Here is a 13,494-nt window from a genome sequence, read left to right as displayed (position 1 = left end):
GTGTTTAATGATAGACAATGGAAAGACTGATGTTGTTAAAATGGCTGTTTATTTTTGAATGCACAACATTTAAATTCTCTTACTCAGACTTAAACCATGAACAAATAGCCAGAAAGACCACCAACATGTAATCTTATATAAATCAATTACATATAAAAGCATGTGATTTTAGTATGTGCTAAGTTTGCATATCCAAACAAGACATTTGGATGCAAAGGTTAATAGGTATACGTACAAATCAAAGTATGTAATTTGGGTAAGTGCTTAGTTTACATTTCAAAGTATGTCATTTGAATACAAAGGTAAATGGTAGTAAGTATATATACCAAATCCTGTTTAAAAAACACATACGGTGTCCCAACTCTAAAATAAAGGTTTGCTGAGATTAAGGCACAAAAACAACTTGTTTGGTTCTGGGTTAAAAAAATACCGTCTTATTAAGGTAGTGGACATGAATCATTTTACATTACATTTCATTGAGCTGATGCTTTTATCCAAAGCAACTTACAATAAGTGCAAAAACCATAAAGAATCAAACTCTGAACAACAACGAAAGTGGCGATATATTTACTTCAAGTAAGATCATACCATAGTAAGTGGTGGTGAATTAGTTACAAGGCCTAAATTACTCAACAAGTACTTAGTTTCTTTTTTTATGTTCTTGTTTTTTTCAACTTCATTGCCAAGGTAGAGACATCATGAGTTCAGTTATAAATATGTGGTTAAGGTTGAGGGCAAATATAAACGTCCCTTTTCAAATAGCCGTTTACATTTTTGAATTAAAAAACAAGATGATGTCTCTTGTGTTTAAGTCCGATGTGTGGTTTAACTCCCATAATAACGACTATGCTTGATATACAGCTGAATAAATGACTGACAATGTCCCTTTACCTGCTGGGCCTAATTAAGTATGTGTATTGTAAAGGTCCTTACACACAAGCCGATTTTCGGCGTCGATAGATGTCAGGCCGTCGATGAGCGTCCTGTCGCCCTACTCAGATTGGTGTGTCCCGCCCCGTCGTGTCTTTTCGGCCGTGCCGACACCTTCCGCTGCCGATTCAACTTGTGGAATCGGTAGGCAGTGTTGCCAACTCCATAGTAAGGAAAGTAGCTATTGGCTGTCCGAAAAGTCACCAGAAGTCCCTAAATGACGTCATCGCCTAATTTGCATATCATGTAATGGCGGTAAAAAAAACGTTCCACCCCCTTCAAAGATCAAAACTTAAAACCACCAGAGTAAATCCAGACGACAGTAGATCAGAAATGTCTCTATTAGACAAAGTAGAAAGTAGAAATAGTTTTAATAGTTTTTAGTAGAAATCTCCCTTACAATAAAGGCAGTATGCCCGTGTGTCATCTCCAATAATGGCTTCAACCATCCTTTAAACTCAGGGTTTGATTCCCACTCCTTTCTGTGAATAGTTTAGACTGTGACATGACATGATGACCTACGTGAATGTTTAGCTTGTCACAGAGCTAGGCACACACACAGTGGACAAGGTGATTAAGTGACTGAGGCTGTTTATTTTTTTTATTATAGTGTGACAGTGAAGAAACATTTACATTTTACATTTAAATCCCGCTCAAAACCAGGATGGCTTGGCAGTTCATTCAATTCATTTGCAGTCTCAATGCGGGAGAGTGTGGCTGTCTCCTCTCTGCTCTGACTGCAGCTGAGCTGCTGTGGGAGGCAACTGTGAGTCTGAGCACCTGTGAGTACTATGGGAGGGCAGAGGGGCTCACGGCAGCACCCGCGGCTCGTTAACTGCTGAACAATACGTGAGTCTCCAAACACCAGAAAAGTTCCTAATAACACCATTACAAGTCGTTAGATTAGTCATTAGTCGCTTTTGACAAAAATAAGTAGCCGGAGGGTTTGGAAAACCGCCGAATTTGGCAACACTGGTAGGCTGTCGGTAAAAGGCCGTCGGCTAAAGAAATCACTCTGATTGGTTGTTCAGCTTAGTGAATCAATGCATGAGAAGTGAAACGGAAGTGAGGGACCCAAACAAACGATTAAGAAGGCAAATCTGATATTTCCTTTAACTCCAGCTCTCGACACAGGTTCGGGAAAGCCCCATGAGCTTCTCGCTGTAGAGTGAAAATGGAACGCACACGCTATTTGTTGTTTGTTTATATCACGCAGTCTGTTCTTCTTCTCTCGGTGTATCATGCAGTCTGTCTTCCGGTTGTTGCCTCTTTTGAATGACGAATACACACTACCGCCGCCTGCTGGTAAGGAGAGTTATTGCCACTCACGCATGCGCAGTTCGTACGTGCTACTTGGCCGTCGGCTGAAGTTTTTGCGGTGTGTTCCAGTGCAACTGTTGGCCAAGACGCAGAAGACGTGAGGCGACACAACAGTCGGGTCCGTCGGGACGTGTTCTTTGATGTCAGATTGGTGTGTAGGGGCCTTTAGCTGTCATAGCTAGCATTCAGCTAGTGACTGCAGTGCATATGTCAGCTGGGAAAGCCCCTAAGTAAAGACAAAGTGGCTGAAAAGACAGCCATTAGGGGAATAGAGAACCCATTGCATACCCTGAGAGTCACCAGAAACAGAGGTGGATCCCAGGCTGTTGACCTTGGAACAGATTAACAACATGTAGGGATTGCCTCTCAGTGCAAGCCACAGTTTTAAAGGTAGAGAAAAGGCAACTGCAGATAATCATTTGTTGCTGAGATGGGTAATTTCCAGTAAAGGTCTTACGATAATGGCCTAGGGTTAATTAGAAGGACTACAAGGAAGTACTGTATGGGCAACTTTTTAGGCACCAACTGATAACAGGTAGTCTTAAGTTAGCATGTTGAAAGCTAATAATTTTTTATATAATATAAAGAGTTGTATGTTTTCTTGATTGCTAAGGTGAGGTTAAGTAAGGTAAGGTAATCAGGAAATATTTTTGGGTTTGATTGGTGTCTCAGGCAGCCCGCTACCAGTGGAGGCCACATGACCTGTAGCTTAACATGTTGCCTGTCTCCTCATGATACTTCTTGCAATACATGCACCATCGTGGGTTGTGGTCGCAAACGGCAGACACCACAAATCTGGTGTACTGAGAAATACTTTCCCAGTCGCAGTAGGATTAAACAGCGTTTTGTGAAACCGTTTGGAAAGGACTTGAATGTAACGGACGTTTATATGTATGTAAAAGTCCAGCAGTCCAGCTATAACATTAATGCTCACTCGCCTTTATGGCATATTTCGATATATGTATTGTTAACAGCCATTACGGTTAGCAAAAAAAGCCCTCTATTGTTGATTTTGTATTTGTTCCGAGTATTTAAAAGCTGTTTTTATCAATCTAGGTCTCCTCTGGTCTGCTGTTTATCTGAAGACGGCTTTAATTTGTTTCCCTGAGTTGGACTTTCATGTGATACAGTTGGGGAGTCAGAGTAACGCCATAGACTGGAGTGTAGTCTGGCTTTCCTGCATCCTCAGGCCAGATGAAATTGAACTTCCTCAGCAGCGTCACCAGGATGAGGAAGAGCTCCATACGAGCCAGACCCTCTCCCAAACACATACGAGGACCTGTGACATAAAAGAAGACCTCAAAGTAATCTTCAACATGTGTGCATGCCACTACAGGTGTGAAACAGTGAGACCTGTACTGTTGATTTTTGTAATGCTCTCATACCTGCAGAGAAAGGCATGAAGGCCTCTGGTTTAATAAACTCTCCCTGGTCATTAAGGAAGTTTTCAGGGTTGAATTCATTGGGGAATTTCCATTGTCCCTCCTCATTAAGCACTGAGGTCAGGTTAGGAATGATCAGCGTACCCTGAGGAGAAAATAAGGAACATTACATTTAATTTAGCTGATGCTTTTATCCAAAGCAACTAACAATAATTACATTCAACCATGAAGAAACTAAATACAAAAATCAGGAATAATGCAAATACAATCGCTATTAATAAGCCAAACCATTGTAAGTGCTACTGCATTGGATTCAAATAAGCCTTTCTAAGGGCTACGTACAGAAGGGGGATTTCTTTTTTCACCAATCATTTCAAAAATACAATTAGCATTTTAAGTCATGAAACACTTTTTTGTTTTAGGGAACCCTTCTCAAGAACAACAAGACGAACTAGAAAATGCATTTCCTGCTGAAAATGCGTGTGAATGCTGTAAACTGTGTACATTTGTTGCTGAATTTAGCTGAAAATGCAGAAAAAGCTGAATATGTCATTAGTTGAATGATCTCTGTACTGTAGCTGCTTTTATCTACAAAAGCCAAGTGTGTTGCTGAACTTAGCGGAGAAATGCAGAAAAGTCAAATGATTTGAATCAAAATTGTTAAAGCTCAAATGCATTGCAATGACTTTGTTGGAAACTTGAAAGTGAAATGTTAAACTGGAATAGTAGGAAAAATAAGCTTAATATTTAAAAGAAAAGGTTTAAAAAAGGTATAAACAACCAAATGTATAGCCTCAATGTCCTGAAATAGCTGAATAATGTAATAGTTGAATGGTTTCTGTAGCTGAAAGTAGGCTGAAGGAGTTAGATATTAAATGTAAGTAGTAGTGAATGAATGTGTATTAAGAAGAAAAAAGAAAGTAAAAACGCTTTGAAAAGCATCAGAATATTTTAACTGCAAACTTTTGAACTAAAACCATATGTCACCAATAATGTATAAAATATGTGGAACGTGTTGAAGTCAGTATGAAGTCTCCATCAGACAGAAAAGAAACTCTTTAAACTCCAGTCTGTTTGTCAGTGTTTGTTTCTGTGCTGAGCACCTAATCATAACACCTGTGTGTGAGCCCAGAGATCAAAGGTTTCCATGGAGATGTGCTTTTAAACTATAGTTTAAAAACGGTAGCTGCTTTCGTAAAATGTCAACACGTGGAGGATGTCAGGACCGTGAGGAGCGTCGGAATCTGCTTGTTGTGTACTTTCAGGTCCATAATGTGGCATTTTTGGCAGATTTACTAAAGGTGTGCAGCTGCTGCTCTGAGGACAGATCAGGCTTGATTTACAATGGGCCCTAATGGAGACATGTTGAACGTTTTTGTCACTTCATGCCCTCAGGAGGCATTTTGTTTAATCTTTTTTCTTAATTTTTATTTATTGTTATAAATCATGTTAACATCTGAAGAAGGCCTCTTTACCAAGCTCCAAACTAAGCTAAATATCTCAAAAGGTATAAAGGTCAAAAACAAGAAAAGTCATAGCACACATAGCACCTGAAGGAGCTGAACATTTTAATATTTGAATGGTTTCTGTAGCTGAAAGTATGTGGAAGGAGTAGCATTTGGCGCAAGGTGTAGGTAAAAGAGGATTTGAAGGTTCCTCCCATTGAGTTACATGTTAAAAAAGCTGAATATTTAAAAAAAGTATAACATATTTTGAAAAGTTTAAAGTTTCCCATCATGTGCTGAAAAGGCTGAATAGTTTGATATTTGAATGGTTTCTGTAGCTGAAAGTATGCTGAAGTTACTGAGAGCCAAAGTATTAGTTGAAATAAGAAGATGAAGAGGAAGAATAAAGAGTTGAAGAACTATAGTGCACAGCATTCGCACTAACTAAGGAGGATTTAGGTTAATGAGGCCTATTGTTTATACCATTATTCAAGTATTTTGCGATAAATTGAAAGACATGTGACTGTTTTCTTACAATCTTTAAGCTTCAATGGGAATGAGATTCAGCAGTAAAGTCACGTTTAACTCTGTTCCCTACAAGGCGGTATGCTGATACAGTGCAGTGAGTTTCCACAACACATTACTATATTGTCCCTTTGTCAAAAAAACTATTTAAGACCAGCTGCTTCTTACCTTGGGAATGGAATATCCCATAAGCTCGGTGTCTTTAATCGTACAGTGGGGGACGCTCAGTGGAACAGTGTTCGCTACCCTCTGGATTTCATGGATCGTAGCCTGGAAGAAGAGATTTTTTACACCAGAAGAACAACAATGCAAGCTCTCAGTCCCTAAATATTTAAAAAAACAAACAGGGAAAAAAAAGATAAATGTAGCTCAAAGGAAGTGATTCAGATGTATCTATCACAAGGACCCCAACGTAAAGGACTTCTATCATCAGATTTAATGCCTGATTAATTTCACTCTGCATATATCGGGACTAGTCTTTGTGTCAATGTTTGACAAATAAGCTGCTCAGAGGCACATGAAATAAAAGTGCACTTATTTGAAGGAATCTGTCTAATGGCTTACCTGCACGTAAGGCATGTTGTGTCTGTCCTCAAAACTGGCCTGATCCTTCCCTCCCAACACCTCGTCTATCTCCTGCTGAAAACGCTCTGAGAAAAACAGCAGAGACATAATAATACTTGGCAATATATCTGAAATGTGAATAATAATAATAATAATAATACAAATGTATTTATATTGCACTTATCTTACAGCAGGTGCAGCTCAAAGTGCCTTACAATATGGCACACATCACATTTTTCCAACAAACAAGAAATTCCACTCAGATCAGATGTTATGACCTTTTTGAAAACATGCGTCATAGCAACATAAAATAGTATTTGAATGGGTTAGGACCAGGACACAGGAGGTAAAATATAGGATAATAACAACAATAAAATAGATAATGATTCCTCTCGGAAAAAATAAAGTAAGACAAAACAAATAGATGCAACCAAATATAAAAACCTATAAAATTGATAAAATAAAATAAATATATACACAATAGAATAAAATAATACAAACGTAATGCTAATTATAATAGAGGTAAAACAATTAAAAGACCAACTTAAAAGGATATGTCTCTAATTAAACAGTTATAATATAAGTTAAAACAATAAAGATTAAGTAAATAATAAAGACTATAAGTCCATTTTAAAAGGAGGGTGTTGCCAATACAAAGCTCATTTAAAAAGAGCTGTCATTTAAAAATGTCCACTGAGTTGGCCTCTCTGATATTTTCTGATAAGGTGTTCCACAGTTTAGGAGCATAGTGAATACAAGCTGCCTCACCCATCTTATTTTGGGGGACTTTAGGAATATGTAAACAGCCGGCTGTGGAGGATCTCAGGGCAATGACATGACAAAGAAGATGAATGGCATAAGGCATAGTGAAGAACATGACTGAGGTGGTGAAAAGGCGAACCTATGTGCACTTGCATTAACGCACTTAACATTTACACTTATTACTGTGACAATTTTGTCTATACCATTCAATATGCTCATACTCAGCCACACCCTCTTCACTTTCAACCTCATAGTAATAACCTTCTGATTATTCTTTACATTGTATTTACAGTTCTGGAGTCTGCAGCGTTTAAGTACATGTTTGCAATGATGCATTCCAGTGTGCATAGCTGAAAAATCAAACATTTATTTGAAATGCTGAAGTTGCTATTAAGACTTTTTTTTGCGAGAAAAACAAAATCAAATTCCTACATTACTTCTGCCGATCTTTGATGTTGCCTTTGGGACTAAAGTACCGTTTTGGTGTGGATGAAAACATTTTTAAAAACGTGTGCGTCTGAACTATGTCAAGCAATATCTTTTCACTTTGACATAGGTATAAATGAAAGGTTGCATCTTCATTAATCATGCTGAAATACCTATTTCAAACAAACCTACAATGTTGCGCAACCAGAAGGTACATGCTTGGACTTGATCAAATGTGTTAAATCCTCCAGCAGAGACTTTTTCTACATTTTCCTTTTAACCTCTAGGTCATTGCGGTCTTTCTGCTTTTTTGGCTTTTGGTGTTCATGAGATTTGAGACATAAATATATATATCTATAATATAAATAGACAATCAATGGAAGATCTATAGAACATAAAAGTCATTCAAATATGCAGGCATACCTTGTATGTGTGGGTAGGTCATTAGGTAAAGGAAACCAGTAAGAAGGGTGTTTGAGGTAGTGTCAGTCCCTGCAAAGTGAAGATCTAGAGTGTACATAATCATCAGATCTTCTGAAAAGGTAGAAGCATCATTGCCTTTCTAGGAACAGCAGAAGATAGAGACAAACAGGATTACAAGTCAATGTTACCCACATATCCTACAGAGCATAGAAACTACCACACACACCTACTAAATAAATACTTTTGAAGTGTGTCACACACACACACACACACACACACACACACACACACACACACACACACACACACACACACACACACACACCTCTTTATCCAGCCGATCCAGATAACAGTCAACAAAGTCTCGTGGTTGTCCAGGGACTCTGGTCTTCTTGTGCTCCTGCACTACAGGAAGTGCAAGAGCCTGACACGTCTGAAAAACATTCAAGTAATTATTCAACACTTTTAGTATTTCTTTTTTTTATAAACCACCTAATGTTTGGGTTGTCACTGTATATGTGTCAGAAAAATCTACTGTACCATTTTTATATTTATTTATATAGGTATTTTATATTTTATTTAAATCTCTCTCTGATTACATACCTTGACATTCTTAAAGGCCCGTCGAAAGGGCAGTGGTAGGCTACGAATCATTGGGAAAGAGTCATACAGCTGTGATAAAAAGGAAAAATAAATAAACGATTAAGGTTAAAATGGTATACACACAGTTTATTTTTTATTTTTCATTATCATCTGATCATTTTAATTCACATGGTTGTCTGGAATGAAGTGAAGAGGTGTTAAAAGGACCGTCAAACGATGCTTAGTTGTGTATCTTGACAACAGAATATATAGCAACATGTTAGCATTGTTTTAGGATATTGTCAGCTTTGACATGTGTTTAAAGTAAGGTTAAAGAAAAGATCAATACAATATTTCATAATCTTTTTTAAACTAATGCAGGGATGGAAATGTCCACCTGTTTCAGAAGGTCAAAATTAGAATTTCTCCTTCGAAACCATCTTCAAGACCTGACACCATTAGGTTCAGTTGTCCTTTCTGTTTGGTTTAATTAACCAATGCTAGCATACTAACATGCTCAATTCAGATGAGGCACATTATAACTGGCAAACATCGATACAAAAGCATGCTAAAAGCTTTTAGTTTGAAACACTGCAAGCTGCAGACATTTTAGTCTAAGACTCCTCTTATTTAAAGGCTGAACATGCTGGCTCACCATAGCCCATGGTCCATTGGCTAACTTGGCATTATCGGTGAAGCACTTCACAATCACTTTGATGAACTCATCGTCATACTCGTAGCGCTGACCAAACAGGACCTGGCAGATGATGTTGGAGGCTGCGTTATGAAACATAAGCTGAGGACTAAGGGATTTGCCTGAAAAAGACCAAATGTAAAACGCAAAAATACAAAGAAAGATTAAACTAACAACCACAGAGCAGAATTCAACAACATTAAGGGACATGTATGACATAAATCAAAATCCACTTTGTACTATAATCATCAATCATTTGTGGTGCCACTGATTAAGGTTAACCCTAACATACAAGTAAGGATAGTGGACCCCCAGATGACATACCAATGCTCTTTTCCAGATCATCGGTAATGTATTTAATCTCTCCATGAATCCTCTCCTCCATGGAATCCTTCCCAAGACCAAAGTTCCTTAAAGTCATGAGAGCAAAGCGACGGTGATCCTTCCAACTCGGGCCATAGTCTGCCAGAATTACTCCTATAACATGTGAAGAGGCAAAAGTGAGTGAGCACATAGTGTGAACTCACAGATCATCACATTACATTTATTTAGCTGAGGCTTTTTATCAAAAGCAACTTACAAAAAGTGCATTGAACCAGGGAGAAACAAATAAAAAAACGCAAGAATCCTGAAAGTATATTAACTTTCAATAAGACAAAACATTGTCAGTGCAACCACATTGGCTTCAAGTAAGCCAACCCTTTCTAAGTGCTAGGTACAGACGTGAGAATTATATATATTTTAATTAATTAAGCAGGTGGTTTTTTCAGTCTGCAACTGAAGATTTGTAGACTTGCATGTGTTCTGATATCACTGGGAAGCTTGTTATGTCATTTTCAAGCCAGGATAAAAACAGGTGTGTTTTCGTTAAGGGGGCCTTCGTCCTAGTCACAGTGACGAAGTAAGGATTCGATTGGCTGATGCAAAGCAAGTGCACATGTTGTAGGAAGTACCGGATCCATTCACAGCATCAGTATTAGCTTCTTAAAACAGACTGGGCAGCCACTGGTAACCATTGAAGGAAGCAACCGAGCGGTGTAGTGTGGGAACTTCAGTCTGGCAGCATATTTAGGAGGCACAACTTCATTTGGGGAAAATCAATTCACCAGTGCTGCATCATCCAATGTCACAAATAGGTTCATCACTGTTAAATGTGTTCTATTTCAGAGCTCATCTACCTTCAAACCTGTTTGAAATGGAGACTATTATTGCAGCCTCTTTTTTTTAAATAATACATTTAGTGATACAATATCTGCCCTATGTGACATCATGTCTGTTTTACCTTTTCTCTCAGTACTGTCATTGACAAACAGATCTTGTGGTCTTCCAGCAAAATCAATGCCCTTGGTCACTATAGCATCCTTCATGGCCTTCATCCCATTGATGACAACAGCTGCTTTGGTACCGAGAAACACACTGTACACATTTCCATAGGTGTTCCTCAGCTGGGGGACAACAAGATAGCATGTCAGTGTTTGAAATACATACATATGATTTTTTCACCAAAGTAAAACAAAAACATATTTCTCCACTAATTTCTGTCTTTAACGGTTCACATAGGAAATTTGGCTTGCAGCATGTCAAACATACAGTAGACAGTCGGGAGCAGACTAGTCCGTCAGTAAAGCAGATCAACTAAAAATAAATATAATTTACAAAGAGTAACACAAAATAATAATAATAATAATATTATTAATAATAATAATAATAAAAATAATAACAATAATAATGATAATAATAATAATAATAATAATAATAATAATAATAATAATAACAATTAGAAACGCTAATATGAAAATAATGAATAAAGGTACATTTAGGAAAATGAACAAGATAAAAAACAAAAAGGACAATATGACAACTATGAGTGTGCAGCGAAAGTAATTTTATTGTACATGCGAAGCAAAATAAATTGCTAAATGATGCAGCAATTGTGTGCATCGTGTTGGTTGTGATTGCATTGAGCACCACAAAATGATTCCCCTTTAACCTACAATGTGTGGTGAACTCTTTGGCAGTAGAGATCCCATAAGCTCGTCCCAAATATTGACTTATTACTAGGTAATGTATTGTGTGTAAGTTAGAGAACGCCCAATATGTATGGCCTGTACCACTGGTTGGCAATAGTCTAAGTGCACAGAAGGTTACCTCTGTACACAGATAGGCATGGTGTTATGTAATCACTAGCAGTGTCTGAAAAGCCTGTTTCTAGTAATCTATACACTGGAAAGCTCTGTATAGAGTGCACTGATTTGAGTGGCTTTCACATGTATTGTACACAAATAGCCAAAATATTTTATTAATAGTCTCATAGTGCAGCACCAGTAATTAGTCTCATAGTGCAGCACCAGTAATTCTTGAAACTCACTAGCAGGAAAACCAGCACAGTGGCCACAAGTCTTGAACAAATCCAGACAAATGTTACATACTATTTACAGTTTAAACCACAATCCCAGAACGATTTAAAGCATTGGAAGCACAATATCATTTATTTGATTGTGCGTTTCTTACCCTCTCAAAGTCCTTCAGGGGGTTATCTAGACTCAGTTCCAAAATGTTCCCAAGTATTGGAAGGGGAGAGGGTCCCGGTGGAAAGTTTTTGGGCCTCCGGGATTTGAGTTGAAGGAGGATGAAGACCACACAGACACATAGCAGGAGGATTGAAGCAAACATGGTGGAATGGACTGAAGTAAAGAGGCAAGCTGATTGACTTGCTTTAAAAGTGAAGCTCAGCGCTTAGCCCTGCCTCTCCTGGTTGTGTACTTTGCTCACCTGTGTTAAAGGTGAATGAAAACAACAAACAGAATCAGGTTACACACTTTAATAGGGCATAGGTTCTGACAAGTTTTAGCAGGATTAATCCACAATAAATTGCCTGTTCATATGCTGCTACATAAGCTCCTTGATAAGAGAGAAATTAAGTCATTGAGTTGAATTGGTAGCTCTGTCCTGGGAGTTGGTGGGGGACAGGGGAGTGATGGCAAAGCTGTAATCCCTATTGGACAATATATCCCACCCCCTCCAGGAAACCCTGTCTGCACTGTTCAGCTCCTTCAGTGACAGGCTGCTTCACCCGCAGTATTGTTAGTGCAATTTATGGCTCACCAACCTTAAACGTTAACACAGAGAGAGGTCAATAAAACACAAACAAAGACATGGTTGAGATTAATTATTATTCAGTTGCGCAACAACAATAATAATCTTGGAGTACAACATCACCTGCCACAGCAGTCAATCGTGGAAATGCCCCCCGAATACAAGAAACACAGGGGCAAAAATAGGTTTTCTAAATGACACACGAACATGTTAACCATGTTTAATGCACACACATTGTCTTTAGGAGTCTTGCAGGATATGAATTATCCAACTAGAGAATGCAATTCCTGAAGAAATTACTAGTGGGAATGCTTTATGCTGAAAAGCTGACGCTAAACTGCTATGCTTAAATGTAATGTGTAAGAAGAAAGTGAAGAATTTAGATTGAAATGATACATGAACACTGGGGGCTTGAATGTGTGATGAGAGAAGAAAAGAAAGTAAAAAGGCTTGGAAAAGCAGCAGAATATTTGAACTGCAAACTTTTGAACTAACTTGATGGTGAATGATCTGTCGCCATGCCAACGGCATTTGATGACATCCCATAATACGCTTAGATGCGTTGATGGCTGCATCGTTACCAAACCTTTGAAGTGTTGGGCCTTTTGGAGCATTTTCACTGAAGTTATGAGAAAACCGTGTTTCATGGTGAGCATTGTGTTGCCATGGCAACGGCATTTGAAGAAATCTCAAAACTGTCCCGTAGATGTCTTCACGGCTGGACTGTTAGCACACATGTGAAGTTTGAGCACTTTTTGAACATTTTCATGGGAGTTATAGCGACATCGTCTTTTATGGCGAGGGATGCGTTTCTATGGAAACGGCATATGATGAAACCCCATAATTAACGTAGAGCTGTTGAGGGCTGGACCGTTAACCATTATCTGAAGTGTGGTGCTGTTTTGACCCTTTTCATAGGCGTTACGACAACATCGTGTTTTATGGCAAGGGATGCGTTTCCATGGCAACAGCCTATGGTGAGATCTCAGATTTGGCGTAAAGCTGTTTAGGCATGGACCGGTAATATACAAGCGAAGTTTGGGGGACGATCGGACCGCATCCATCGGAGTTACAGCGACATCGTGTTTTATGGCGAGGGATGCATTTCCATGGAAACGGCATATGATGACACCCCATAATTGACGTAGAGCTGTTGAGGGCAGGACCATTAACCATTATCTGAAGTCTGCTGCTCTGAGCATGTCAATTGGAGTTATGACATCATCGTGTTCCATGACACAGGTGTTTATATTTGAGCTAACGACGTGTCCAGAGATCAAAGGTTTCCATGGTGATCAAATAAATGTGGCAAAGGCTCAAATGTGTTGAACAACACATTTGTAAC

At 38.5% G+C, this 13,494-nt stretch overlaps 1 protein-coding gene across 1 annotated transcript; it reads right to left on the bottom strand.

The window, feature by feature from the left end:
• Window positions 1-2,230: 2,230 nt before the first annotated feature.
• Window positions 2,231-11,780, bottom strand: LOC117491255 (cytochrome P450 2F2-like). The gene is made up of 11 exons (XM_034141145.1): window positions 11,565-11,780; window positions 10,336-10,498; window positions 9,378-9,530; window positions 9,015-9,175; window positions 8,381-8,449; window positions 8,103-8,210; window positions 7,778-7,916; window positions 6,167-6,252; window positions 5,771-5,872; window positions 3,636-3,777; window positions 2,231-3,529 (listed from the first exon to the last, which is right to left on the bottom strand). Exons 1-11 carry the CDS (start codon window positions 11,724-11,726, stop codon window positions 3,342-3,344), a joined length of 1,473 nt encoding a protein of 490 aa, XP_033997036.1. The 5' UTR covers window positions 11,727-11,780; the 3' UTR covers window positions 2,231-3,341.
• Window positions 11,781-13,494: the final 1,714 nt, after the last annotated feature.

Source organism: Trematomus bernacchii, unplaced genomic scaffold, assembly GCF_902827165.1.
Source record: "Trematomus bernacchii unplaced genomic scaffold, fTreBer1.1, whole genome shotgun sequence".
Lineage (NCBI taxonomy): Eukaryota > Metazoa > Chordata > Actinopteri > Perciformes > Nototheniidae > Trematomus > Trematomus bernacchii.
This window is presented reverse-complemented; position numbering and strand designations above follow the sequence as displayed.

Coding starts and splice junctions, on each gene's coding strand:
- LOC117491255 (XM_034141145.1), bottom strand. CDS start 11,726: ATGTTTGCTTCAATCCTCCTGCTATGTGTCTGTGTGGTCTTCATCCTC. Junction 8,450..9,014: donor CCAATGGACCATGGGCTATG/GTGAGCCAGCAT, acceptor TTTTTATCACAG/CTGTATGACTCTTTCCCAAT. Junction 8,211..8,380: donor GGGCCTTTAAGAATGTCAAG/GTATGTAATCAG, acceptor AATGTTTTTCAG/ACGTGTCAGGCTCTTGCACT.